Source organism: Dendrobates tinctorius, unplaced genomic scaffold, assembly GCF_039654945.1.
Source record: "Dendrobates tinctorius isolate UK_male_01 unplaced genomic scaffold, ASM3965494v1 ptg000074l, whole genome shotgun sequence".
Lineage (NCBI taxonomy): Eukaryota > Metazoa > Chordata > Amphibia > Anura > Dendrobatidae > Dendrobates > Dendrobates tinctorius.
In genome coordinates, this window is record NW_027361742.1 from 1634484 (window position 1) to 1661771 (window position 27288).

Here is a 27288-nt window from a genome sequence, read left to right on the forward strand (position 1 = left end):
CTAGGAGGACACTAGGTAAACGTAGAAAAAAATTAGCTCCTCCTCCGTAGTATGCACCCTCCTGCTGGTTCAGATTGAACCAGTTTGGTGCCAAACAGTAGGAGCTCATAACTATCAAACAAAAATACAATATGTCAAACTTAAGAAAAAACACAAGCCTTCAGGCTAACAGGGTGGGTGCTGTATCCCCCAATGAATGGCTTGGAAAAAGAAATCCCCGTTTCTCCTTCGCCTCATTGGGGGACACAGGACAATGGGACATCCCAAAGCAGTCCCTGGGTGGGGAACAACACACAGCTGAGTCCCCATGTAGTCCCCATCAGACTACAGATGTGATACTGCCGATTGCCGAAATTGTCTGCCATGGGCTGCATCTGCAGAATCCTGAGAGTGAATATTGTAGTGCCTTGGACCACGTCACAGCTTTGCAAACCTGTTCTGCCAACGCTTGGTGCCAAATGGCCCAAGAGGCACCCACCGATCGAGTGGAGTGTGCCTTAATTCACACTGGGATAGGCTTGCATCTGACACGGTAGGACTCCTGGATCGCCGAGCGAATCCACCTGGCTATTGTAGCCTTTGAGGCGGCTAGACCCCTCCTGTGTCCTTCCAGAAGCAGAATAGGGCATCCGGCTTGCGGAAGGATGCCGTCCGCGAGACGTACCATCTAAGAGCTCTCACCACATCTAGTGTGTGGAGAACTTTTTCGATATGATGGACTGGCGCTGGGCAAAACAAAGGCAAAACAATGTCCTTGTTCAGATTAAAGGAAGAGACAACCTTAGGCAGAAAAGATGGGGACATTCTCAAAACTACCTTGTCCTGGTGGAAAATCAGGAAGGGCCGAAAACCCGAGACTCATTTGATTGCCGTTATCGCCACCAGAAAGGCTTCTTTCCAAGAGAGAAAAGTCAGTGAAACGTGCTGCAGTAGTTCGAAAGGAATCTCCTGTAGGACACCTAAGACCAGATTAAGTTCCCATGACTCCAATGGCCTTTTATAGGGAGGCACCATGTGGGAAACGCCCTGAATGAAGGTCTTCACCTGTAATCTGGTAGCTGTCCTGCATTGGAACAGGACAGATAAGGATGAAATCTGGCACTTAAGGGAACTAAGTGCGAGACCTGACTCCAGCCAGGCCTGGAGAAATTCCAAGATGGAAGAAATGGAAAAAATGAGGGGAGAACATCAACGGTCTCTACACCTTGAGAAAAAAGCCTTCCAGATGCGATGATAGATGCGCATCGAGGCGGGCTTCCGAGCACTAATCAGGGTGGAAATCACCTGTTGGGAGAACCTGGCTTGGGTTAGAACACAGGACTCCTGAATTCTGGTGGCAAATTGGACGCTGGGAAAGCAGATCTGGATGATCCGGCAACTGCCAGGGAATATCGGTGATGAGTTGTACCAGCTCCGTGTACCAATGGGATGGAGCGACCTGCGAGAAAATGAGGAAATCACTGAAGAGCCAATCTGATTGCTCGTATCTCCAGGACATTGATCGGAAGATGTGTCTCCAGAACAGACCAGCATCCCTGGGCCATGTGGTGACTGAAGACCGCCCCCTGCCGAGAAGACTGAAGTCGGTGGTCACCACTAACCAACAAACTGGAAGAAAGGATTTCCCCTGATCCAGTGAAGATCTCAACGTCTACCACCTGAGGGTCTGTCTGACCCACTGGGACAGACGGAATTGACGGTCTAGGGAAAACGGGACCCTGTCCCACGCTTTCAGAAGCGCGTGTTGCAGAGGATGAGGTGTAGTTGGGCGAATGGAACCGCCTCCATCTCTGGTACCATCTTGCCCAGAATCCCCATGCTGAATTGTATGGAGTGAGGAAAGGGGGGGGATAGCATCCAAGCTCCCCATTGTAGGGCTGAGACCTTTTCTGGGGGGGAGAATCACCAACCCTTGAGAAGTGTCCAGGATCATCCCTAAGAAGGATATCTGCTGAGCTGGTATTGGAGACGACTTGCGTAAGTTTATCTTTCAGAACAAGTGAGAAAGAGTATCCACGATGATACTCACACATTCTGCGCAGGCCTGAATGGATGGTCCCTTGATTTGCAGATCGTCTGAGTATGGTAAAACCACTATGCCCTGAGAGTGTAGAATAGACATGACTGCCGCCATGACCTTGGTGAACACTCTGGGGGTGGTGGCGAGGCAGTGAATTGGACGTGTTCTTCACGAACGGCGAAGCATAGGAAACTTTGGTGAGGAGGAAAGATCGGGATATGAAGGTAAGCATCCTGGATGTCGATGGATGCCATGAACTCCCCCTTCTCCATCAAGGTGATGACCAAACGGAGGGACTCCATCCTGAAGTGACGAACTCTGACAAACTTGTTTAATAGTTTTAGGTCCAATATGGGCCGTACTGTTCCGTCCTTCTTCATAACCACAAAGAGGTTCGAGTAGAACCCCTTGAACCTTTCGTCTTGCGGAACCGGAACGATGACTCCGTCCTCGCGGAGAGCATCTATGGCTTGGAAAAAGGACGTCACCTGTGCCCCTGATTTGGGAGGACAAGACCGGAAAAATCGGGTCGGAGGGCGAGAATAAAACTCTATTTTGTATCCGGAGGACACCAGATCTCTGACCCACTTGTCATGAACGACCAAGAGCCAGGCTTGACAGAACAAAAGCAGGCAGCCATCTACCTTGTTGGTATCCACCGGATACTGTAACGAGTCACTTCGCGGAGAATCAATGGTATCTGGATCCTTTGGATCTAGATTGTTTTGGCCTGCTCTTCCAGGAATGATTGTGTCTATAGGAGACCTGGGAGCTTCTGTCCCTATGCGAGGGATGTCCCGATCCGGAAGAGGTGGCCATGGAGGACCAGCTAGTGTTGCAGCGAAAGGGCTGGAACCGACCTTGCTGTTGACTTTGAAAAGGCCAACTAGGCCTTTGAGAGGGGGAGAAATGTACTTTTCCCTCCAGTAGCGTCGGAAATGAGTTGGTCCAGTTTCTCTCCAAATAAACGACTGCTCTGATAAGGCAGAGGTTAAAGACTTTTTTTAAGCATAATCCGCTCACCACTCTCTGAGCCATAATGCTCTCCTGATGGCGATGGCGTTTGCGGCTGCCAGTGCAGCACAGTTTGCTGCATCAAGAGAGACATGTACCACATAGTCCCCGGCCCGAGCAATCTGGTTAGCCAGACTTGCTGCCTCAGGAGTAAGGTTACTGTCCTGAATGGTTTTAGTACGAGCCTCCGCCCAGTCGACCATAGCTTTAGCCACCCAGGTCGCAGCAAAGGATGGGGCGAGTGCGGAGCCAGAGGTTTCAAAGACTGACGAGCAAGGCATTCAATCTGACGGTCAGTGGGATTCTTGATTGAGGAGCCATCAGACAAGGAAAGGACAGTTTTGGATGCAAGGCGTGACACAGGAGGATCCACTGAAGGCGACTCTATCTAATCTTTCCTTAGATCAGGGACAAAGTGGTATCTTGTTTCAAGGGACTTTTGCCCTGTGAAACGTTTGTCCGGTCGCTCCCTATGTCTTTGCACAATGTCCTTAAATTCGGGGTGATAGATGAACACCCTATGAGAACCTTTGGTCCTTTTAAAAGACACTGCGTGGTCTGGGATAGACGTGGAGTCCTCGTCCACCCTCAAAGTCTTGATGACTGCTTCTATGAGGGTGTCCACTGCCTCCTGATACTCCTGCGAGTCCAGGTCTAAGGTCACATCAGACTCGAAATCAGAGTTGTGTTTGCTGCAAACCCCTGGAGAGGGGGAGCGAGAAACGGAACTCACAGATGCCGAAGCACTAGAGTGCTCGAGGGACGTGGTATGGGTCCATTATCTAGAAGCCTGTGCGTCCTTTGATAGGGAACGACCCCTGCTGGTCAACGGTTCCCGCACAGCAGAGGGGCTCTCCGCATTAGGCTGACGGATGCCCTGACTCGAGGAGGGGTCCTAGAGAGACTCTATCGCCTTGGCGAGAGAAGCCATAGACCATGACAGGGACGTGGCCCATTCTGGGGGGCTAGGTCCATTAGAGTCGGCCATGGTGGAGGGCTCCTTGATGCATGCAGGGTCACAGGCAGTGCAGAATGGAGTGTTGTGGCCCTGGGACAAAGAAGTATGGCAAGTGGTTCATGAGGTGAAAAACACTGTGTGTGTTTTGCTAGCCTTCTTTGGTGCCTTAGATTGGGACATAGTGTACCCTTGTAGAATCCTACAGTCAGGGAATATAGGACAGTACTGCAGAGGTGTTAAGCTAGGGCTTTTTGCAGCTTACCAAGGTCCTGTGTGCCAAGGATGGTGTCCCCTGTCTCCACTCCTCACAGCGTTCCTGTCAACGCTGCTGTGCTGCAGAAAAAAAGTGCCCCGCAGCTGCCGGTGACCGGGATCCCACACGTGCATGGTGGAAATGCCAGAAAGATGGCTGCCAAGAGTAGAAGAAGCACTTCTCATTCAGAACGAGAAGCGCCTGCAGCGTGGGTGGATCTGCACCGGTGGGCAGAGCTATTGGAACATGTTGACTAGTCCGGCCAGAAGCCAGGGAATAAATTTACAACGCTGGAGGGGCGCGAGCTGAGGGAGGCCTAAAGGGGCAAAAAAAAATGCTGCCAAACGCCGGGACACCCCCCCTCCCAGGGACCAGGACCTCTTCTCCTCCTGCCATACCCCAGGGCGTCCCAGTCTGGAGATTGCTTCAGGTCAGCTGAATTATGGACGGTGCAGGGAGCCCTCAATCCACCATCTCTTTGATAAGGAGGTGGAGAGGGACCGTTCGTCCTCCATTTGTCGTCGCTGTCCAGTCAGTGGCGATTCAGTGGGGGGCCACATGGACGTCATGAGGGCCTCTATACATCTAAGGGGTTCAATCCGGGCTGTTGTCCGGCTGTAGCCTGGCTTCAGAAGGGGGTACGTGGAGGCGACACTCCATGTTCCCATCTGTTGCTGGTGCGGGGAGAGCGGTGCCCTAAAGGGACCCGTCGCCCCTAGAAGAAAGCTCAGGCATGGCTTACATGTTGCAGGAGAAGATACGTGGAAACGACACTGCACGTGCTCGCCTGTTGTTGGTTTGGGGATATTGGGCCCTTGAAAGGATCTGTAATCCATGGTAAAATTGGTGAAAATAGAATAAAATAAAAAATGGTCTTAAGACAAGACCCATGTGCCTCCTACGGACATTAAGCAAGAACTGGTTCAATCTGAGGCAGCAGTAGGGTGTTTACTGTGGAGGAGGAGCTAATTTTTTTCTAAGTTTAATTAGTGGCAGCAGCATGGTCCTGTGTCCTCCAACGAGGCGAAGGAGAAATAACACAAAAGAAGCATGGTCTGCATAAGAGCTGTAGTCATTCAAAGGTAGATTTGTAGGGGTTAACATTTGTAGGAGAGCAAGACGGTAATTCACACCACATCTGTTGTGTATGGTATGAAATATTCCAAGAAAATTTACCAACAGTACAGACTGATGTGCCATAGATTGTATATAATAAATGCCCGTTATCCTTTGAGAAAATGCTTACACAGCCCCAGCTACAATAAAAACACATCTACACTTTCAATATCTGTGAACATAAAAGAACATATTCTACGCAGTATATGTTGAAGTGACCATTATTTGCAGACACGTGCATCCAAGCATAGGTTCACTGAAACTATTTCAGACAGTAATACTTAACCAGTTCATGACTAGGCCATTCTTCCCTTTTTCTGACCAGGCAGATTTTAGGGTATTACCAGACATAAGGGATCTAAAAAATTTTCACTAGAATATTCAAATAGTTTTTGTCCCTTTTATTCAACATACATTGGTCTTAAGTTTCATGTTATTTTTATATTTTTTATTAACTGACATCGGGAGAAAATGTATAGAAAAATAGGAAATACATGTCTATTATTCACTTTTTTTTAAATGTATTTTCTTTTCTGACTACAAAGGACAAAAACATTTTGATGTGTTTCCCTTTCCATAGAAATTATTTTTATATATTGAACATATTTTTTTACAATCAGGGAAGGGTCAGAAACAGTGACTCAGGCTGGCAGTGTCGCTTTTTTCTCATTTTGTTTAATTTATTCCTGTTTAGTTTCCATTTTATTTTTGCTTTTTTTCATTTATTCTACACACTGTTCCCTGCATAATGTCTTTAAAAAATGTTTGGGGGGGCATTTTAACTTATCAATACATTATTTTTATAGTAGATTTCCCCTGTAACTGAGGCTGGTATACTAGCCCCATTTACAGGGGAATTTCAGCTTCCTTTCTACATAGCAAAGTTGACTGGGTCTCCAAGGACCCAGCAGGTCCTGTTCCCTCTCCATACATAGCAATCACATGTTTACTGGGTCTGGATGAAACTCCGTAAGTGCTTCAAATTTGTGTACGTAGCGCTGCTTCAGCACTGTGCATACAGGAATAGAGAAGATAAACCATTTTTATCTTCTCTGTAGGGAGTTTGGCTGTGTCTGACAGCAGCTCCCTACCCCCACAGCTGCATGATCTTGAGAAAGCTAAATACACTGCATTGAAATTTTAGAACATCAATGCAGAGTAATGGGTTGAATTCCATATTTCAATCAGATTTTTCCCTTCTATGCTCTACTATGAATCCAATGACACATCAGCACAGTATCACAAGGGCATCTAGATCCACGATTATCTCTAACGTGTGCAAAAAGATTATTAGTTTATGGTCAGAGAAGCTGAATCATCATCATCATCTTCATTATAATTTTTGTGAACGATGCTGTTCAATCATCATCAGTAACTGTGATGAGAGATTCTGTCCTCCCATGGACAACTTGTGTGGTACAGTCCATACAGTTTCATCAAAAATGAAGTTTTGGTGATCCTTTCAGAGAACATAAAGACATATAATTACAAGGTGTCATTATAAGTGTAGGTAACAGCAGGTTCGCAGGATGCAGTGACGAGACACGAGACTGAGTGTTGTTTTGGAAAATAACGTTTATGAACTGGAGCCGTTAGGGCTATACTGAGCAACCAAAAAGGGGTAACACTAATTGTCCTCGCAGGGACTCAACAACAATAACAACACTTTTCTTTAACGAGAATGTGACTGACCCAGCAAGGCCAGATATTATGGGGCCATGAAGCGGCCAACTACGGGTCCTTATTTCCTAAAGTCAACTTATCCTTCCTGACGTCCCGTGGTGTCGCTGGTGTGGCTGCTTTGGTGTTGCTGATGTGGCTGCTTTGATGTCGCTGATGTGGCTGCTTTGACATCGCAGCCGCTGGGCCCAGCTGTTGAGGAACTGTAGTAGTCTTCAGGTGTCCAGCACCCAGGAGAAGTTGGGGCACAACAGTGTTGTGAGATCATTTTCGGGTTTGCCTCTGGCTTCTGGTGAGGGTTATGGAGCTGGCTGTGCTGACAGAGGAGTAGTGAGTTCTCTATCTGGACTCCCTCTGTTGGTGAAGGGAGGTAATGAAGCTGATCTAAATGGCAGAGACCGGCCACCTGAGGAAGAGGACTGCGATTGGACATCAGGAGTTTCTGATTGGATTTAAGGCAGCTGATTCCCTAGTTTCTTGCTGGTGATTTTTCCTGACTGTGGCTTCTGGTTTCCAGTTTGGTTCCTGCCTTCCTAAAGCTAAGTTTTCTCTGCTATTGTTCATATGAGTTTTGTCTGGTTTACTTAGTTTTTGTGTTCAGCCAGCCTTGGCTGGGACTGGGCTGAATCCCCATTTTGTCTCTGATCAGTTGATCTCTTTTGCTCTGACTTCAGAATATACCTGAATGCTGATATAGTGATTTGAAGTCTAGCGACTTCAGGTCCTTTTTCTATCAGACGTGTTGGACATTTTTTTTGGCAGGGTTGTTTGCGTGATTGCAGACAGCAGCTTTTCTTTCCTGTCCTTTCTAGTTAGTGAGGGCCCCATCGTTTGCTCAGCCTATCTTTCTATCTGTGTCTGTGTTTTCATCTTGTTTCACCGACAATACATGTTGGGGGCTGTCTATTGCTTTGGGTCTGCTCTGGGGCAGTTTAGATTTTCCCTTTCTTTCTTTAGGCTTATTTAGTTCTCCGGCCATGACGAGGCATCTAGAACCACCGTAGGCACGCTCCACGGCTACTGCTAGTTGTTGTGGATAGGATCAGGGGTCTGCAATCCGCTAGTTACAACCTCTCCGGTTTTCTGGGCTTAGATTGCTTTCTGTTTTTTCTTCCTCGGTGACTCATTCATAACATTCATAACACAACAGGCTCTAAGGGAGTCTTTCATTGCGGTAACCCCCGTAGCCACAGCAGGGTCCCATTCATTAGCGAGTCCACGGGGACTCCAGTCCCCCCAAGCAGGGTAGTGACATAGTCTGGGAGAGTGGCGGTTGGTAGGCCATGCACACGGACTGGGCCTGTGCAAAGAGTCTCTCCGTAGGCGAGGAGCAGGCCCCAACTGCCAACTATAGTGGGGTAATGGCAGCCCTGGACGGTGATGCACAGGCCCCAACTGCGGACTGTAGTGGGGCGGTAGCGGGTAGGATTGAAGCGGTGGCAGCCGCGGGTGACAGCGGACAGGCCGCAACAGGCTGGAGCACAGCGGTACCGACTGCGGACGACCATGGGAAGGTCGTGTCCCCGACTTGGTGGGGGGTGACAGTCTCTGGTCGGTAAGTTCGGTACCTCCTCTCTGATGAGCACTGATAATCGCCTCTCTGCTGCCGTTCTCCCCTCTGGTCACCGTTGGCCGCTCTAGCTCTCTCACAGTCCCACAGCCTCTTGTTCAGTGTCTGGCGTGCCACCAACTGTCTCCCCTGCGCGCCCCCTGCTCCTTTTATATTCGCCCCTCCCCTTTCTGCCCAGTCACGCTCAGTCATCAGCTCTCCTCCTTTGTTCCCCTGGGTACTGTTTCCCTAGGAATCCAGATGGCGGTTCCATTGGTTCCGGCCCAGACAACCTATGGGGGTGCTCCTCCCTATACAACCCCACCCTGTAAGCTCGCCAGTCCTCAGGCGAGGGCTTCAGTGTACTTGAGTTGATCTGCGGAGGTGCCAGTTTTTGTTGCAATATGAACTGGTCTTGTTCGTATCGTTCGGGGGGGTTTGCTGGCTGTTGACTGCTCGGAGCGTCTTAATTCGACTGGGGTGGAGTCTTCTGGGGTGGTGAACGGTGGCGAGTTTACTAGTTCAGGCAGGTTAATTGTGTCAGTTGGTTCGTCATTGAGTAGAGAGCCCCTGGTTATTGGGGAAAAGTCTTCTTCGTCGTCCGGGTCCCAGAACACAGGCAACGGTTCAGAAACCGGAGGGGCAAGTTCAGGTTGTTCCGGGTCAATCGAGATACATGGACGTAACATATTACGGTGCACAATGCGAGTGGGCAGCATTCCATCTTTCTCGGGTTGTTTGTATTTCGTACACAGGTCCCTCAGAATTTATATGGCGTAGGACCCGATAGGGACTCTCTTCCCAGCGTGGCTCTAATTTGTACTGGGGGCGTTGGTCTAGTACAAGTACTCGGTCTCCACTTTGGAGGTTGAGAGGTGAAGTTGTATTCTTTCCTGGATGTTCTAAGTCTTGGAGTTTGGTATGTACGATTCGATGAAGAGTTTGCAGCCGGTGTCGATGATTTTAGACCCATGAAGATACTCCGGTCCAGGGCTGGGGCTCCTCCGGGTCCAACTCTACCTCCTTGATCCCTTTGCCTTCTCGTCCGAACAACAGAGAGTAGGGGGTGTAGCCGGTAACTCGATGTACTCGGTTGTTATAGACCCATACTAATTCAGGGACATATTCGGGCCAATGGGCCTTCTTGTCACTCTCCAGAGTACGCAACATTTGGATTATGCCCGATTAAATCGTTCACAGGCCCCGTTTCCCTGTGGGTGATACGGCGTGGTCCGGGATTTGTCACTACCATAGAGACGGTGTAGTTCCTCCATAACTTTTCTCAAAAAGCATGCTCCTTGATCTGAATGTATCCGTTGAGGACAGCCATACACTTGTATGAAGTTTCTGAAAATTGTGGAGGCAGCCGACTCTGCGGTCTGATCTCGAGTGGGGGTGACCACAGCGAACTTAGTGAAATGGTCCACCATGACGAGGCAGTGTTCGTACCCCTGGAATGCGGGACCAATGGTCAGGTAATCCACTGTCAGAAGCTCGAGGGGCGCTGAGGTCACAATTGTTTGTACTGAGGTTCGCTGTGCAGGCGGTTTAGCTCATTCACATGGGCGACAGGTCCGGCAAGTCTAGTCCACAACAGCCTGTAAGCGTGGATGGTAAATTTTCTGTTGTAATCATTGCAAAGTCTTTTGAGCCCCGAAATGAGCCCCTTTTTTGTGGGCTTCTCAAGCCAGTTTGTGGAGTAGGGCTCCGGGCGTAACTAGCTGCCAGATTGTCATATAGGTTGTTCGTGATGTCTTTTTACGATAGAAAAGTCCTTTTCGGATTACCAGCCCCATTGTCGTAACATTAGCGACATGTCCTGAGTCAAAGTTCGTTTCTGGGGGTCAGTAGGCAATTTGCCAGCGGCGACCCACGTCTGGAGAAGTCTAATTTCTTCCTCATCTTGCTGCTGCTGGATCCACTCGTCCCGGGATTGTTCCAACATGCCTCTTTGGGTCTCTGGGGGAGATACTTTCTGGGAGGCAGCTGTGAGCATGGCAGCGGTGAGGGTGATTGGCATCTCTTCCCCTTCTAGTTCGTTGTCTCGACTTTTCCCTGGGGTTGTATGTCGAATTCTGGAGAGGGCGTTAGCATGTACATTCTCGGCCCTTCTTTTAGAGATGATTTTATAGTTGAATTTCGCCATCCGGGCCACCCATCGTTGTTCCAGAGCTCCTAGTTTGGCGTTTTCCAGCGGGTTATTGTCGGTCCGCACCACTACTTCAGAGCCCACCAGGTACTCTGCGAACCGCTCCATCATGGCCCACACCACTGCGAGGAGCTCGAGCTTAAAGGAGCTGTAATTGTCAGGGTTGCGCTTGGAATCATGGCGTGAACGGCTTCCATACGCGATCACTCTCTCCCGGCCATCTTGAACCTGTGACAACACAGCCCCCAGCCCGTGAAGACTCCCGTCAGTGTGTAGGATGAACGGTGGCGAGAAATCCGCTTACGTCAACACCGGGGCATCCGAGAGCGCAGCCTTAAGGTCTTGGAAGGCCTCTTCTTGAGGTTGTTGACACTGGATTTTCTGTCCATTTGCCCCAGCGGGAGCCCCCTTCAGCAGGTCGTGCAGGGATCGAGATGCAAAATTTTTTACGAAATGACGGTAGTATCCGGCCAACCCCAGGAAGGCCCGCACGTCTTTTATCATCTCGGGGGTAGATCATCCCTGAATAACAGCAACCTTTTCCCGGGACGGCCATACACCCTCTGCCGAGACGACATGGCCCAGATACTCAATCTGGGAGCGAAATAGGTGGGATTTTTTGGGTTTTACCTTCAACCCGTACTTTTGCAACCGACCGAGCACCTGCCCCAACCACTTTAGGTGGTCCTCGAATGTGGCAGAATAGATGATCATATCGTCCAGGTATATCAACGTGGCCTCAAAATTGAGATCTCCCAGACACTGCTCCATCAAACGCTGAAAGGTCCCCAGGGCGTTGGCCAGTCCGAACGGCATTCGATTGAACTCAAATAGTCCCATAGGCAGTATGAACGCCGTCTTGGCCCTATCTTCTTCTGACATGGACACCTGCCAGTACCCACTGGCCAGGTCCAAAGTAGAAAAGTACGTTGCCTTCCCCAGGGCGGACAAGGACTCTTCTATGCGGGGCAGTGGGTATGAGTCTTTAATAGTACAAGCATTCAGCTTTCGATAATTCACACAGAATCGTAAGGTACCATCCTTTTTACGGACCAACACTATGGGGGCCACCCAGGGGCTTTGGCTTTCCCGTATCACCCCCTTTCACAACATTTGGGCCAACAAAGTTTACACCTCTTGGTAGAGTTGTGGAGGAATCTGTCGATATCGTTCTCGGATGGGGGCAGCCCCTGCCGTCGGAATTTCATGAGTGATGGCGGTGGTACATCCAAAATCTTCCTCGTGACTAGCAAATACTTCATGGTACTGTCCGAGCAGTGTTTTTATCTGGGAGAGCTGGGCTGGAATTAGTCCGGAGAGGTCGGCCCGCATCTGTTCAAGGATGTTTCGACCTCCTGAGCCGAGATTTCGATGGCCTGCAGAGTCCGAATCGTTACTTCCCAAGGATCCTCGGATTGCACTCTCAATTGAACCCCAGGAGCCGGCAGCACTTCTTCTAAAGGCCTTACTAGTTTGGCCAGTTTGGTCAAAGCTTTCAGGACGATGTCTCGGTTTTCGAGGTTGACGCAGTGCACCAGGACGGTCCCTTTTTGCACTGTAGTTAGGGAACGGGCCACCAGTATGCCAGGAGGTAGGTGCTCCGAGTAGCATGGCTCCACCTGCATCTCTACACCCTCCAAGGGCATCGAGGCTTGAATTGGCAGGGCCATCACCATCTGCTCAGGAGGCAGTACAAGCAGGGGAGCCACTGGGGCGATGACTATGCCCAGAACCTCACCTTCCCGGCAGTCCTGATGTACTCGCGCCTCCCGTACCAACTGCTGGAATACCTGTCCCTGGGCCATGCGGGAACCCCACTGCTTCAGGATCTTATGCGTGGGATCATTGAGGAGCAGACCACCCCGGCAACAGGGACCGGTAGTTGATTGGTGGCTACTAGTCTGATCATGGGTCCCCACTGGGGTCTCGTTGCCTCGGGGAAATTTTGCCAGAAATAAGTTGCAGGCATAGTTGTCACTTGTGACCCCGTGTCCACCAGGCATCGGACCGGCCCTCCACTTCTGCCCAAACCACCGGACATTTTGCGACCAAATCTTTGGGACTTCCACCACCCCTAGTTGTGGTTTTTGGTGCCGAGCGGCGTCCCCCCAGCCCGGAGCCCTCTAGTTTAATGGCCACCGGAGTGGGTATTTCCCACGCCGCGGACACTCTCGGGCGAAGTGGCCTGGTTCTCCGCACTCATAACACCGGGCCTGCGCAGACCGACCGCCCCGCGGGGAGCGGGACCCCCAGGGGCCGGGATTAAAACTAGGCCGTCCAGTCCCGGACTCGGTCCTTCTCTTCACTTCGGCTAACTCGCCCTTAATGTTCTTCAACTCTTGTTTCATCTCTTCCACCCATTGAGGCTCCTCGACTGCATTCACGGAAGCCTCCACACTTCGGACCTTCCCCACGGGAACCACCATCCCCTGCTCTTGCTCACGAGCCCGTGCTTGACTTCCCACCTCTGAAAAGTCTATACTGGGATTCATTCTGATCTGCTCCCGTAATGCCTGTTTTATTAACGGGTCTCGCAGTCCAGTCACCAGTAGGTCGCATAGGGTAATGTCAATAGGTCCTACCCCTACTCCGTCCTTTCTTTCAATAGCTGTATGCAATTCTTGGAGGACATTCATATACTGGGTGATAGTCTCCCCCTCTCCCTGCATTCAACTGAACAACCAGGTCCTTAATTCTCCCACATTAGTTGGGTCCCCATGGGTCTGTTCTACTATCTGCAAAACTTTATCAAAGGTGTTGCGGTGTCCCGGGGGCCTCAACATCACTGACCTCCGAACCTCCCCGTCTAATGCCATGAGAGCTACTTCGGCTTCCAGGTCAGGAGTCATTGGGTGCATCCGAAAAAGCCCCCGCATCTGCTCTGTCCAGCTCCTTAGCATAGTATTGGAGCCGGAAAACCTAGGCAGGTTGTTCAGCGTAGCCCCCAACGAAATGCTGGAACGGGGGCCCTCATTATCTGTAGAGTTCACAGCACTGCCCTGGTCTGGGGCACCATTGTCCGTGCTCGGAGACTGCATCCTGCCGACTATGCCAAATGTAGGTAACAGCAGGTTCGCAGGATGCAGTGACGAGACTTGAGACTGAGTGTTGTTTTGGAAAATAACATTTATGAACTGGAGCCGCTAGGGCTATACTGAGCAACCAAAAAGGGATAACACTAAATGTCCTCGCAGGGACTCAACAAAAATAATAACACTTCTCTTTAACGAGAATGTGACTGACCCAGCAAGGCTAGCTATTATGGGGCCACAAAACGGCCAACTACGGTCCTTATTTCCTAAAGTCAACTTATCCTTCCTGACGTCCCTCGGTGTGGCTGGTGTGGCTGCTTTGGTGTCGCTGATGTGGCTGCTTTGATGTAGCTGATGTGGCTGCTTTGACGTCGCAGCCGCTGGGCCCAGCTGTTGAGAAACGGTCATAGTCTTCAGGTGTCCAGCACCCAGGAGAAGTTGAGGCACAACAGGCCCTAAGGGAGTCTTTCGTTGCGGTAACCCCTGTAGCCACAGCAGGGTCCCATTCGTTAGCGAGTCCACGGGGACTCCAGCCCCTCCAAGCAGGGTAGTGACGTAGTCTGGAAGAGTGGCGGTTGGTAGGCCATGCGCACGGACTGGGCCTGTGCAATGAGTCTCTCCGTAGGCAAGGAGCAGGCCACAAATGCCAACTGTAGCAGGGTAATGGCAGCCCTGGGCGGTGATGCACAGGCCACAACTGCGGACTGTGGTGGGGCAGCAGCGGGCAGGCCACCACTGCGGGCAGGATTGAAGCGGCGGCGGCCGCGGGAGACAGCGGACAGGCCACAACGGGCTGGAGCACAGCCGTACCGGCTGCGGACGACCGTGGGCAGGTCGTGTTCCCGACTTGGCGGGGGGGTGACAGTCTCTGGTCGGTAAGTTCGGTACCTCCTCTCTGACGGGCACTGATAATCTCTCTACTGCCGTTCTCCCCTCTGGTCATTGTCGGCCGCTCTAGCTCTCTCACAGTCCCACAGCCTCTTGTTCAGTGTCTGGCGTGCCACCAACTGTCTCCCCTGCGCGCCCCCTGCTCCTTTTATATTCACCCCTCCCCTTGCTGCCCAGTCACACTCAGTCATCTGTTCTCCTCCTTTGTTCCCCTGGGTACTGTTTCCCTAGGAACCCAGATGGCGGTTCCCTTGGTTCCGGCCCAGACAACCTATGGGGGTCCTCCTCCCTACATAAGATCAAGTAACCCAACTGAAGGGAAGTCAAGGAATTTTCAGATATAATAAACAATTAAATAATCAACTATTTCTATTAGGGCGACCGGGGGATCTTTGCTTGAGGCCCAAAACTTAGAGATGAGAAAATTAACAAAAATTGCACTTTTGTTATAATAAAGTGTTTCTTAAAGCTGCAGTCATTACCACAATGTTTGCTAAGATTTCTGGATGTCTTCACATTTTAAAAGTACTTACCTCAGCTCTATTAATCTTGGCTGAAAGAAAGTTCTGTTGCTCATGACTTTCATCAAGGTCTTCATCTTGTGTTTGTGAAAACTTGTGTGACGTTTGTAAATGTTGACTGGGGCATTTACCCTTCTCAGTCTGCTCAGTATCTGGATCACTCCACCATTCACTTCTAAAATTTGGGACATTTTGTCCTGTTTCAGGTGTCGGGGTGGAAATTTGATTCTCTTTGTAATCATTGTCATCTTCTGGTTCTTCTGCTTCATTTATTACTTCATTCTATAAAATATAGTGATGTTAATAAAAAGGAAAACACTCTTAAAGGGGTTGCTTGGAGTTATTTTATATTTTTCTTATGGACCTAGGAACTTACATGCTGGTAGCTGTTAACTACCTACCTGTTGTCAGCACACCATAAAAAACTAGTGTATTGGAGTGCTTTTGGATAAACCATATACCAACAGAAACTACCTGAAAAATCAATAATAAAAATTTTTTATCTTTATTAAGTAAAGTATAAAACAATTTAAAAAAACAAATTTAAAGGGGATTATTTTAACAGACACAGAAGTGGTAATCAATCATACATACATTAGGTAATTACATGATTTTACAGCTCATAATATTAGTTTACATATAATTAACCCCTTTTCGACGTCAGGCGTAATAGTACTTCGATGTCGGACTCCTTCCCTTTGTTGTGGGCTCTGGCGGTGAGCCCACAACTTTCCCGGCACATGTCAGCTGTTTTGATCAGCTGACATGTGCCTTGAGCAGTCGCGGGTTGAATCGCGACCCACCCGTGGCTATAAACCCGTTAAATGCCTTCCGGCAATTGAGCTGGAAACAAGCCCATCGGTGATGCGGGTAACCAATGGGTTGGCATGACAACCAGAGGTCTCCTGCAGACCTCTATGGTTGTCAATGCTGGATTGGTTGTTGCTCATAGGAAGTAAGTAAATCTGCTACATACATGTGATATGATCATAGCCTGTATGTAGCAGAGCCAATCGGACAACTGCAGCTTCTAATCTCCCATGGAGACTATTAAAGCATGCAAAAAGTAAAAATTTTTTTTAAAAAACATTAAAAAAAAATAAAAATATAAAGGTTCAAATCACCCCCCTTTCGCCCCATTCAAAATAAAACAATAAAAAAATCAAACATACACATATTAAGTATCGCCACGTTCAGAAACGCCTGATCTATCAAGATAAAAAAAGAATTAACCTGATCGCTAAGCAGCGTAATGAGAAAAAAATGAAAAATGCCAGAATTATGTTTTTTGGTCGCCGCAACATTGCATTAAAATGCAATAACGGGCGATCAATAGATCGTATCCTCACCAAAGTGGTTCAGATGTCTATTCAAATGAATAGACATCCTAGACTATTCCCTAGGGAATGGTGGTAAATATTTCTTTCAGTCTATATACTACTGGCATGTCTGCATTAATAGTATTTTGTTGTCTTCATCTTCTCCTAGGATGTCGATTCATTTGAATTGTATCAGTTGCTCAACATTCAGGGAACTCCGTAAAGCTCTTGTTTGCACTTTGGGATGTCTAATTATTTAAACTGTATCAGCTGCCATATATTCATGGAATACTCCATGCACTGGCTTGCACTTTATATTATTCTAGCTGAAGAGCCCGGCGCTGCCCGGGCATAGTAAGTAACTACGGTTAGTTATAACAAATTATAATGATTATATCTATATATATAAAGCTGAGTGTAGAGCCCCGCCCACTCCGCATAGCCACATTCACTATAATATCCCACATCATCCCATCAGCCAGAGCTACCAGACTACTACCATTAATATTCCACATCGTTCCATCACCCAGAGCCACCGGACTACTAATATCCCACATCATCCTGCCAGTCAGAGCCACCGGAATACTACCCCTAAAATCCCACATCATCCCGTCAACCAGAGCCACAAGACTACTACCCCTAATACCCCACATCATCCCGTCACAGCCGCCGGACGACTACCCCTAATATCCCACATCATCCCATCAGCCATAGCCACCGGACTATGAGTGGATTTGCCCTGACTTGCATACCAATGATCCCTTTAATAGAACCATGGTGTCAGAATCAGAGCGCTGAGGGATTTGCCCTAACTTCCGTACAGGAGATCCCTCTAAGAGAGCCTGGGGTCTGTACCAGAGCATTTGAAGGCAATTGCCTTGACTTCCATACCGAGGATTCCTTTAAGAGAGGCATGGGGTCAGAACCAAAGCACTGGATAGATTTGCCCTGCCTTCCATACCGGAGATCCCTTTAAGAAAGAAAAAAAAAATCGATCCTTGTTCACATTCACGTCACTTGGCAAGTGGAAAGGTTTTAAATACTAGAGTTAGGACTGTCCCACAAGGGTTGCCTTGACGTGGCAGGATGGTTGTACATTATTTTCATCAAAATTAGGTTTACTAACTACCCTTATTATTATTACCTTTATCCATTATTTGCAGTTTATTTTTTAATTTTTAATTTTAGGATATTTGTGTTTTTTTGTTTTTGTTATCCCTTTAAGAAAGGCCTGGGGTCAGTACCAAAACGCTGAGTGGATTTGCCCTAACTTGCATACCAATGATCCCTTTAAGAGACCCTGGGGTCAGAACCACAGAGCTGAGTGGAATTGCCCTAACTTCCACACCGGATATCCCTTTAAGAGACCCTGGGGTCAAAACCAAAGCGCTGGAAGGATTTGCCCTGACTTCCATACCGGAGATCCCTTTAAGAGGGAAGATGTGCCTATGGGATGGAAGATGTGTGATTTGAATATGGGCACGGGTGGGGTTTTTTCATTTCTGTCATGTGTTCTGTGCTCCTGTCTGAGGGGCAGACAATGGCTGGGAGCTTATGTTCCTGGGGATGCTAGATTTCTCCCACCCTGTTAGTGTCTGCTGAGGTGTTGTCAAGTGGGAAAACTTGCTCATAGCAACCAATCACAGCTCATTTTCTTTTAACCAGCTCTGGTGAAATGAGAGATGTTAGTGATTGGTTGCATGGAAAACTGTTGTTCATAGCAACCAATCACAGCTCAGCTTCTTTTGAACATTTCTAGTGAAATGAAAAATGCTTCATGATTGGTTGGTGATACACACACACATACATACATACATTCAGTTTTATATATATATTTCTTCACTATTCCATAAATATGTTGCACTTATTAATATATATCCATCCAGGTTGCACAACATCCTATTAATAGCCAATGTTCTTATTTATTTATATAAATTTTGCTCAGTGTCTCTCCATTATATAGGCCATTGACTGACAGGTGCACAATATTCATTGATTTTTTAATCTGACATTAAAAGATTATTTATAGGTAATGTATACCTTCCCATGTATTTATTATTTATTATTCAGTAAATATGGTGCACCTACTGTCAGTTGTATGGATGTTGAACCAAAATAGAGATTCTTGTAAGATGTTACTATGTGATGACATTATCACAAACAACCCCTAGATGGAGCCGCAACACCTGACATTTGCTTGATCTTGTGTCATTCTTTATTGATACATGGTTGACAGATTTTGCACCTCTTTGCTTTAATTATATGTAAACTAATATTATGAGCTGTGAAATCATGTAATTACCTAACGTATATATGATTGATTACCACTTCTGTCTCTGTTAAAATAATCCTCTTCAAGTTTGTTTTTTAAATTGTTTCTATACTTAATAAAGATTATTTCCTTTTTATTATTGATTTTTTGGGTAGTTTAATTTCTGTTGGTATATATCTTCCTGCTGTGCCCAGCGCTGATCTCTGCCTGCTCAAAGTGGTCACAGATTGCTCCTGCCGAAAAGTCTGTGGCTTCCAGTGATATCACATTAATAGAGCAGCTGCTTCTCTTCCGCACTGTTCTGTTGACGAGGCGTGACTGCAGATGTCATGCTGACTGATACCCGGCTCCTCCCTGCATAACAGTGTGGAGCTGGCTGTCAATCAGCATGACATCGGTAGTCACGCCTCCCAGTCTACAGAGCAGCCCAGAAGAAGAAGAGCTGCTCTGTTGACGTGAAGCAGCAGAATTGACATCTGTCAGAGACACCGCACTGCACTTGCTCATAGAGCCAGTGCACGTGTCCTGAGTACAGAAGCAGTGCTAAGAGTTACCTGGGGAGGAGGGCAGCAGAGGTGACCAGGCGTGCTTCAGGCTAATAGTGTCAGGATCCAGTCAGTGCTGGAAAGTAAAGATGCATAGGACCTGCGGACACTGAAACTGAGTAGTCTGCACGGGACCTATGGTCATGTGACTGCAAGGGGGCGGGGCTTAGCGTCCTGTATTCAGATAGGACAGGACACCATACAAACAACTCAGAGTCAGGCAAAACAGAGGTCACAGCAGTACGGGCAAACGAGGTACAGAGGGACAAACAGACGCGTAGTCAGACAGAGCCAAAGGTCATACACAAGAGGGCGACGTGGTACCAAGGGGACGAGCAGAGAGGAGTCGGGTCACAAGCAGAGAGTCATACACGAGAGGTAGCGCAGTACAAGAGGGTCAGGCAGAACTCGTAACAAGGACAGAACCAGATCACAACCGAACAAGCAAGCAAGATATCAGGCACAAGGCACACGTATACAAGAGGTCACTTAACTCAGCCGAGGGCAGAAGTATAACTGACACCGGACCCAGGTCCAGTGAGCACTAAATAGCCTCCTGCTGCCAGAGAGAGGCAGCACAATTAACCCATAGTCTAACCAGGACGGGTCAAAGCGAAATCCCATCCTGGATCATGACAGTACCCTCCTCTCAATGGGGGGCCACCGGACCCCCAGGTCTCTCAGGGTACTTGGCGTGAAAGGCTCGGATCAACCGATCCGCATGAACTGATCGAGCAGGAACCCACGAGCGTTCCTCAGGACCATAGCCCTTCCAATGTATCAGATACTGAAGGGCGCGACGGACCAACCTGGAGTCGACAATTCGTTCCACCTCGTACTCAGCCTGCCCATCTACCAGAACCGGTGTCGGGGAAGATGATGATCCCTCCCCACTGGACCTCACAGGTTTCAAAAGGGCCTTATGGAAAACATTAGGGATCCTTAGAGATGGCGGAAGACTCAACCGAAAAGCCACCGGGTTAACTGCTTCGGTAATTACATAGGGACCTATAAACTTGGGTCCAAGCTTCGCAGAGGGGACCTTGAGCCTTATATTTTTGGTGGATAACCATACCTTATCTCCGACCTGAAACACTGGACCCACGGATCGTCTTTTGTCCGCAAAAAATTTAAATTTGTCCTGGGCCTTCGTAATGTTATTCTGGACCTCCCGCCATACCTCCCCCAACCGCTGGATCGTCTCATCCGCCCCAGGACACCCAGAATTCAAGCGGGAAAATTCTCCAAAATGAGGATGAAACCCATAATTGCAAAAAAAAGGAGATGTACCCGTAGACTGGTTAGTGCGGTTGTTAAATGCAAACTCAGCCAATGGTAACACAGAACACCAATCATCCTGTCGGGCTGAGGTCAAACAACGCAGAATTTGCTCCAGAGACTGATTGGTCCGCTCAGTCTGCCCATTAGTCTCTGGATGGTAGGCGGATGAAAAGGACAGACCAATACCCAACCTCCTACAAAAAGCTCTCCAAAATCTGGACACAAATTGCACTCCCCTATCAGACACCACATTCAGGGGTACCCCATGCAACCGCACCACATGCTCCACAAACAATCTGGACAATGTTTCCGCATTAGGTAGAGCTGCCAAAGGTACAAAATGTGCCTGCTTACTAAACCTGTCCACTACGACCCAGACCACGGTATTACCCTTGGAAGGGGGAAGGTTGGTGATGAAATCCATGGACAGATGAGTCCATGGTCTCTCAGGAATTGGCAGTGGTACCAATTCCCTGGCCAGCCGGTTATGGGGAGTTTTCGCACGGGCACAAACCTCACACGCAGACACATACTCCCCAACATCAGAGGCTAAAGAAGACCACCAGAATATTTTAGCAATGGCCTTCCGGGTCGCTGAGATCCCTGGATGTCCACCCAGAACTGAGTCATGGAACTCCTGGAGGACCTTGAGACGAAACTGAGCTGGCACAAAAAGTTTATCCAACGGCTTAGCTGGAGGTGCAAGAGCCTGGGCTTCTCGAATCTCCCGTTCCAACACATTAGAAACCTCTGCCACCACCACCCCAGGCTGAAGAATGGAGGATGGAGGTTCCGGGGGGACACCGGATCAAGACTGCGTGACAATGCATCCGCTCTGATATTCTTGGATCCTGGTCGAAAAGTGATCGAGAAGTTGAATCGGGAAAAAAAAAGTGACCATCTAGCCTGTCTGGGAGTCAACCTTTTAGCTGACTCAATGTAAGCTAGGTTTTTGTGGTCCGTGATTACCGTTATAGGATGAACAGCCCCCTCCAAAAAATGCCTCCATTCTGCAAAAGCCAATTTTACGGCCAGAAGTTCCCGATTCCCCACATCATAGTTTCTCTCCGCAGGGGAGAACTTCTTTGAGAAAAAGGCGCAAGGTCTTAAATTGGTCAAAGTGGCGGGTCCCTGGGACAATACCGCCCCCACCCCCACCTCTGAGGCGTCTACCTCAACAATAAATGGTTCAGAGGGGTCCGGTTGGATAAGAACCGGGGCCGACATGAAACATTTTTTCAAAAACTGAAATGCCGCTACCGCTGCGGTTGACCAATTCTTGATATCGGCCCCCTTTTGAGTCATGTCTGTGAGGGGTTTAACCACCTGTGAGAACCCCCTTATGAATTTCCGATAATAATTAGCGAACCCTAGGAAACGTTGCAGACCCTTCAAATCACACGGTTGAACCCACTCGAGAATGGCCTGCACCTTATTAGGATCCATGCGATACCCTTCAGCAGACACGATGAACCCCAGAAAGGACAGTTCCTGAACAAAAAATAAACATTTTTCAAGTTTAGCAAACAGACAGTTCTCCCTGAGCCTTTGGAGAACTGCCCGAACATGACCAATGTGAGTCTGTTTATCAGGCGAGTAGATTAAAATGTCATCCAAATACACCACCATAAAACGTCCAATCAAATCGGAGAACACATGATTTATGAAATTTTGGAAGACCGCTGGAGCATTGGTCAGGCCGAAGGGCATGACCAAATTTTCAAACAACCCTTCAGTAGTGAGAAAAGCGGTCTTCCATTCATCTCCGTCCCGGACTCGGATAAGGTTATACGCTCCCCGTAGATCTAATTTCGAAAACCACTTAGCTCCGGACAACTGATTGTATAAATCAGGAATAAGTGGAAGGGGATAAGTATTCCTCACAGTTATTTTATTTAACTCACGAAAATCGAGGCATGGGCGCAAACCACCGTCTTTTTTTTTTACAAAAAAGAACCCTGCCGCCACAGGAGAAACAGAAGGACGAATATGTCCCTTACGGAGGCTCTCGGAAATATATTCCTTCATCGCAGCCCGTTCCGGACCCGAGAGGTTATACAGGCGGGCTTTGGGCAATTTAGCACCTGGAACCAGGTCAATGGCACAATCAAATGGGCGGTGTGGTGGTAAAACCTCAGCCTCTTTTTCGGAGAAAACGTCAGAATAATCTATCAGGCACTCCGGAATGCCTTCTAGACCCACGGACGACACAGACACAGAAACAAGACATTTCTCAGAGCAATAGGGACCCCATTTAACAATGTCCCGAGATTCCCAATTAATCACAGGATTATGCAGCTGTAACCGGGGGAACCCCAACACCAGTCCCGCAGGCAGGTTGTTCATTAAAAAACATGAAATATGTTCCTGGTGTAAGGAACTCACTTTAAGGAGAAACTCTTCAGTACAAAACACAATGTCATTCTTAACCAGTGGTGTTTTGTCAATAGCAACAAGGTGAATCGGAGTCTCCAACCTAACTGTCCCTAACTTACACCTGGCCACCAAGTCAGAGTCAATAAAGTTCAATGATGAACCGCAATCCACGAAGGCAGAAGTGGATGTGGAGACACCCCCACAACAAAGTTCCACTTGAAATGACATTTTAGAAAATGCAGAAAAGGGTACCTGAGAGCCTGGGTGACCTCCACGATAATCACCCGGGCTCAGTCGCTTGCTGGTTAGTGGCCGGGAGGGGCAATCCTTTTTCCAATGTCCAGACTCGCCACTGTGAACACAGCATTTTCTCACGTGCCGTTGTCTCCTTTCTTCCTCCTTAAGGTTGATGGTTCCCATCACCGTGATTTTCAATGAAGAACTGGCTCCCCTTCCTTGGGAGAATAATGATGTCTCAGTTTGTATCACTCCCCTTGCCCGTAACCTGCGATCCATTCGGACGGCCTGTGTCATAGCTTCCTCCAGGGCATCCGGTGGGGGGTGGAGAGCCAAGGCGTCTTTCAGATGCTCAGACAGGCCTCTACGGAACAACCCCCGGAGAGCGGCGTCGTTCCAGCAGACCTCAGCAGCCCAGCGTCTGAACTCTGAGCAAAACCACTCAGCTGAGTGTTTCCCCTGACAAACATTCATCAGCCTGTCCTCAGCCATACGCACCCGATCAGGCTCATCATAAATATGCCCCAGGGCCTCAAAAAATGCATCCACAGTCAAACGCTCAGGGGCCGTGGTAGGAAGGGAGAAAGCCCAAGCTTGGGGGGCTCCCCTTAACAGAGACATAATGACCCCCACTCTCTGACTTTCATCCCCAGAAGAGTGTGGTCTTAAGGAAAAAAAAAGCTTACAGCCCTCCTTGAAAACTCTGAAGTCATTTTTATCTCCAGAAAAGGTATCTGGTAACTTCACTGGAGATTCAGGGGAAATTAATGTAACATCCCGAGCCCCCAATGAAAGAACCCCCTGCACAGTGTCGGCGATCAGCTGCTGAGACTGAGCCAGGACTCTTTGTTCTCCAAAGAGTTTCTGAGACATCTGCGTCAGATGCTTAACCTGCTCAGAAAGAGTGTGCACAGGATCCATCACACACACAGGTGAATGGGAGCAGAGAAAAAAAAATGGTATGGGTCAGTTATAATGTCAGAGACACCGCACTGCACTTGCTCATAGAGCCAGTGCACGTGTCCTGAGTACAGAAGCAGTGCTAAGAGTTACCTGGGGAGCAGGGCAGCAGAGGTGACCAGGCGTGCTTCAGGCTAATAGTGTCAGGATCCAGTCAGTGCTGGAAAGTAAAGATGCATAGGACCTGCGGACACTGAAACTGAATAGTCTGCACGGGACCTATGGTCATGTGACTGCAAGGGGGCGGGGCTTAGCATCCTGTATTCAGATAGGACAGGACACCATACAAACAACTCAGAGTCAGGCAAAACAGAGGTCACAGCAGTACGGGCAAACGAGGTACAGAGGGACAAACAGACGGGTAGTCAGACAGAGCCAAAGGTCATACACAAGAGGGCGATGTGGTACCAAGGGGACGAGCAGAGAGGAGTCGGGTCACAAGCAGAGAGTCATACACGAGAGGTAGCGCAGTACAAGAGGGTCAGGCAGAACTCGTAACAGGGACAGAACCAGATCACAACCGAACAAGCAAGCAAGTTATCAGGCACAAGGCACACGTATACAAGAGGTCACTTAACTCAGCCGAGGGCAGGAGTATAACTGACACCGGACCCAGGTCCAGTGAGCACTAAATAGCCTCCTGCTGCCAGAGAGAGGCAGCACAATTAACCCATAGTCTAACCAGGACGGGTCAAAGCGAAATCCCGTCCTGGATCATGACAACATCTAGGTACTTGTGGATGCTCGTAACGGTTCTTTGTCTTTTTTAGATTGGCCATACTTCTAAATACACTTATATGTGAGTGATCACAGAAGAAGTTGTCCAGTGCGTGAAAGTGAACGCATAAATAGTTGTGCAGGATCTTGATTATGGGAGGATGTGCGTATACAAGCACAGAGGTCAGATATGCGGAAGCATCGACTTTCCTGTGCAGCTAGGTGATGTGTTTTTTTTTAAATAAATATTGAAACTTTAACAAAATACAGCAAAAAAATAAAAGTCATAAATTGGACATTGCCAGTTGATTAATAATGACTGTTCAAAGCCAAACTATTCCAAGGTCAAGGTGTAGGTATTAAATTAAACATTCTGCACAATGATTGCTGTCATTTGCCAGTATCAGGTATGCATGGTTTAAAAAAAATAACAACTTTGTTATTGTTTTCAACTTCAATGATGGATGCCGCTCAAAAAAAGCTTACATAGAATCAAAAGTTAAGTTGCATATTTTGGACTTATAATGTAAGTCTACAGGTCATCGGGAGCACATCCAAATCCCACTTCTCAAGCGCTCAGATGGAGCCCCTGAGATACTCAAGACTATGGCAAAGTGTGGTGCAACTCTAACCTCACAAATCAAAAACCAAATCAATCAATAGCTTCCAATCTCTGCATTTGATTCAGTCCTTGATGAGGTTAATAACATGTGGTCAAAATGGAATGTGAACATACACTGTGAGGTTACACAGGACTTATTAAGAGTTCAAAGGGGAGTGGCTGTACTGGCTCAAAAGGGTGCTTCTACTCAATACTGAGCAAAGGGTCGTAATCCTTATGACCATGTGATATTTCAGTTTTCCACTTTTAATAAATTTGCAAACATTTCTTCATTTCTGTTTTTTCAGTCAAGATGGGGTGCAGAGTGTACATTAATGAGAAAAAAAATGAACTTTTTTTGAATTTACCAAATGGCTGCAATGAAGCAAAGAGTGAAAAATTTAAAGGGGTCTGAATACTTTCCGTACCCACTGTACAATGACTAGTAGATGTTATTCAATATAATACATAGACATACAAGTAAATGTAAAATAAAGTCTTAAAAAGCTATGGTACATTAGAGTGGATCTAAAATTATTTTCAACTCCTGATACCCAATAAGACGACCACATGTGGTGGCCAATGGGCACATGGTTGTGAAGGGGAAACCTTTCTTTATCCATAAAATTGTGCAGCCTTTAGCCACCTTGTAGTTTAAATTGCATGGGGCAACCACCTTATGAAGATCCAGCATTTTACTAACAAAAACTTTATAATTTATATAAAAAAGATTAATTATCAAGGACAGTTAATCTTGGGGAATCTGTCAGTAGAATGAACCATCCTAAGCTGTGTATATGAGCATGCAGGTGATAGAAAGTTGAGTGAAAAGATACCTTGATATATGCTATCAGATGTCTTGTTGCACAGAAATCCATTTTGTGTTAATATGTAAATGAGCTGTTAAGATTCATAGAATCATAGAATGTTAGAGTTGGAAGGGACCTCCAGGATCATAGTGTCCAACCCGCTGCTCAATGCAGGATTCACTAAACCATCTCAGACAGATATCTGTCCATCCTGTGTTTGAAGACTTCCATTGAAGGAGAACTCGCCACCTCTTGTGGCAGCCTGTTCCACTCGTTGATCACCCTCACTATCTTTCAATTTAATTCCACTGCTTCTCATGATCTCTCTACATTGTGACATCCCTTCAGATATTTATAGATGGCTATTAAGTCTCCTCTTAGCCTTTTTTGCAAGCTAAACATTTACAGATCCTTTAACAGTTCTTACTCATAGGACATACATTGCAGTCCACTCACCATCCTGTTACCTCTTCTTTGAACTTCCTCCAGTTTTTCAAAGTCTTTTAAAATGCAGTGCCAGAACTGGACACAGTATTTCAGATGTGGCCTGACCAAGGAGGAGTAGAGGGGGTTAATTACTTCACGTGATCTAGACTAAATGCTTCTTTTACTACATCCTAGAACTGTTTGCCTTTTTTGCTGCTGCATCACACTGTTAACTCATATGCAGTCTGTGATCTATTAGTATACCCAAGTCTTTTTCACACATGCTGTTGCTTTCCTTTCATTATATATAGTTTTCATTTTTCTTGCCCATATATAGAATCTTGCATTTCTCCCCATTAAATACCATTCTATTAGTTGCTGCCCATTGTTCAAGCTTGTCTAGATCCTTCTTAATCCTTTCTCTGTCTTGTCTAGTGTTAGCTACTCCTCCTAGCTTAGCAATGTCTGCAAATTTGATCAGTTTACCTTCAATTCCCTTATCTAGATCATTTATAAAAATGTTGAACAACACTGGGAGCAGGACAGAGCCTTGTGCTATCCCACT

General features: G+C 47.6%; 1 protein-coding gene across 4 annotated transcripts in view; it reads right to left on the minus strand.

The window, feature by feature from the left end:
* LOC141096337 (uncharacterized) overlaps nucleotides 1-27288 on the minus strand; it is a 252395-nt gene that overhangs the window by 11894 nt on the left and 213213 nt on the right. For all 4 annotated transcript variants that reach the window (XM_073582871.1, XM_073582872.1, XM_073582873.1 and 1 more), the window contains one exon: nucleotides 15193-15462. In XM_073582871.1, the coding sequence (XP_073438972.1) occupies nucleotides 15193-15462 (270 nt within the window). The remainder of the gene's footprint in view (nucleotides 1-15192; nucleotides 15463-27288) is intronic.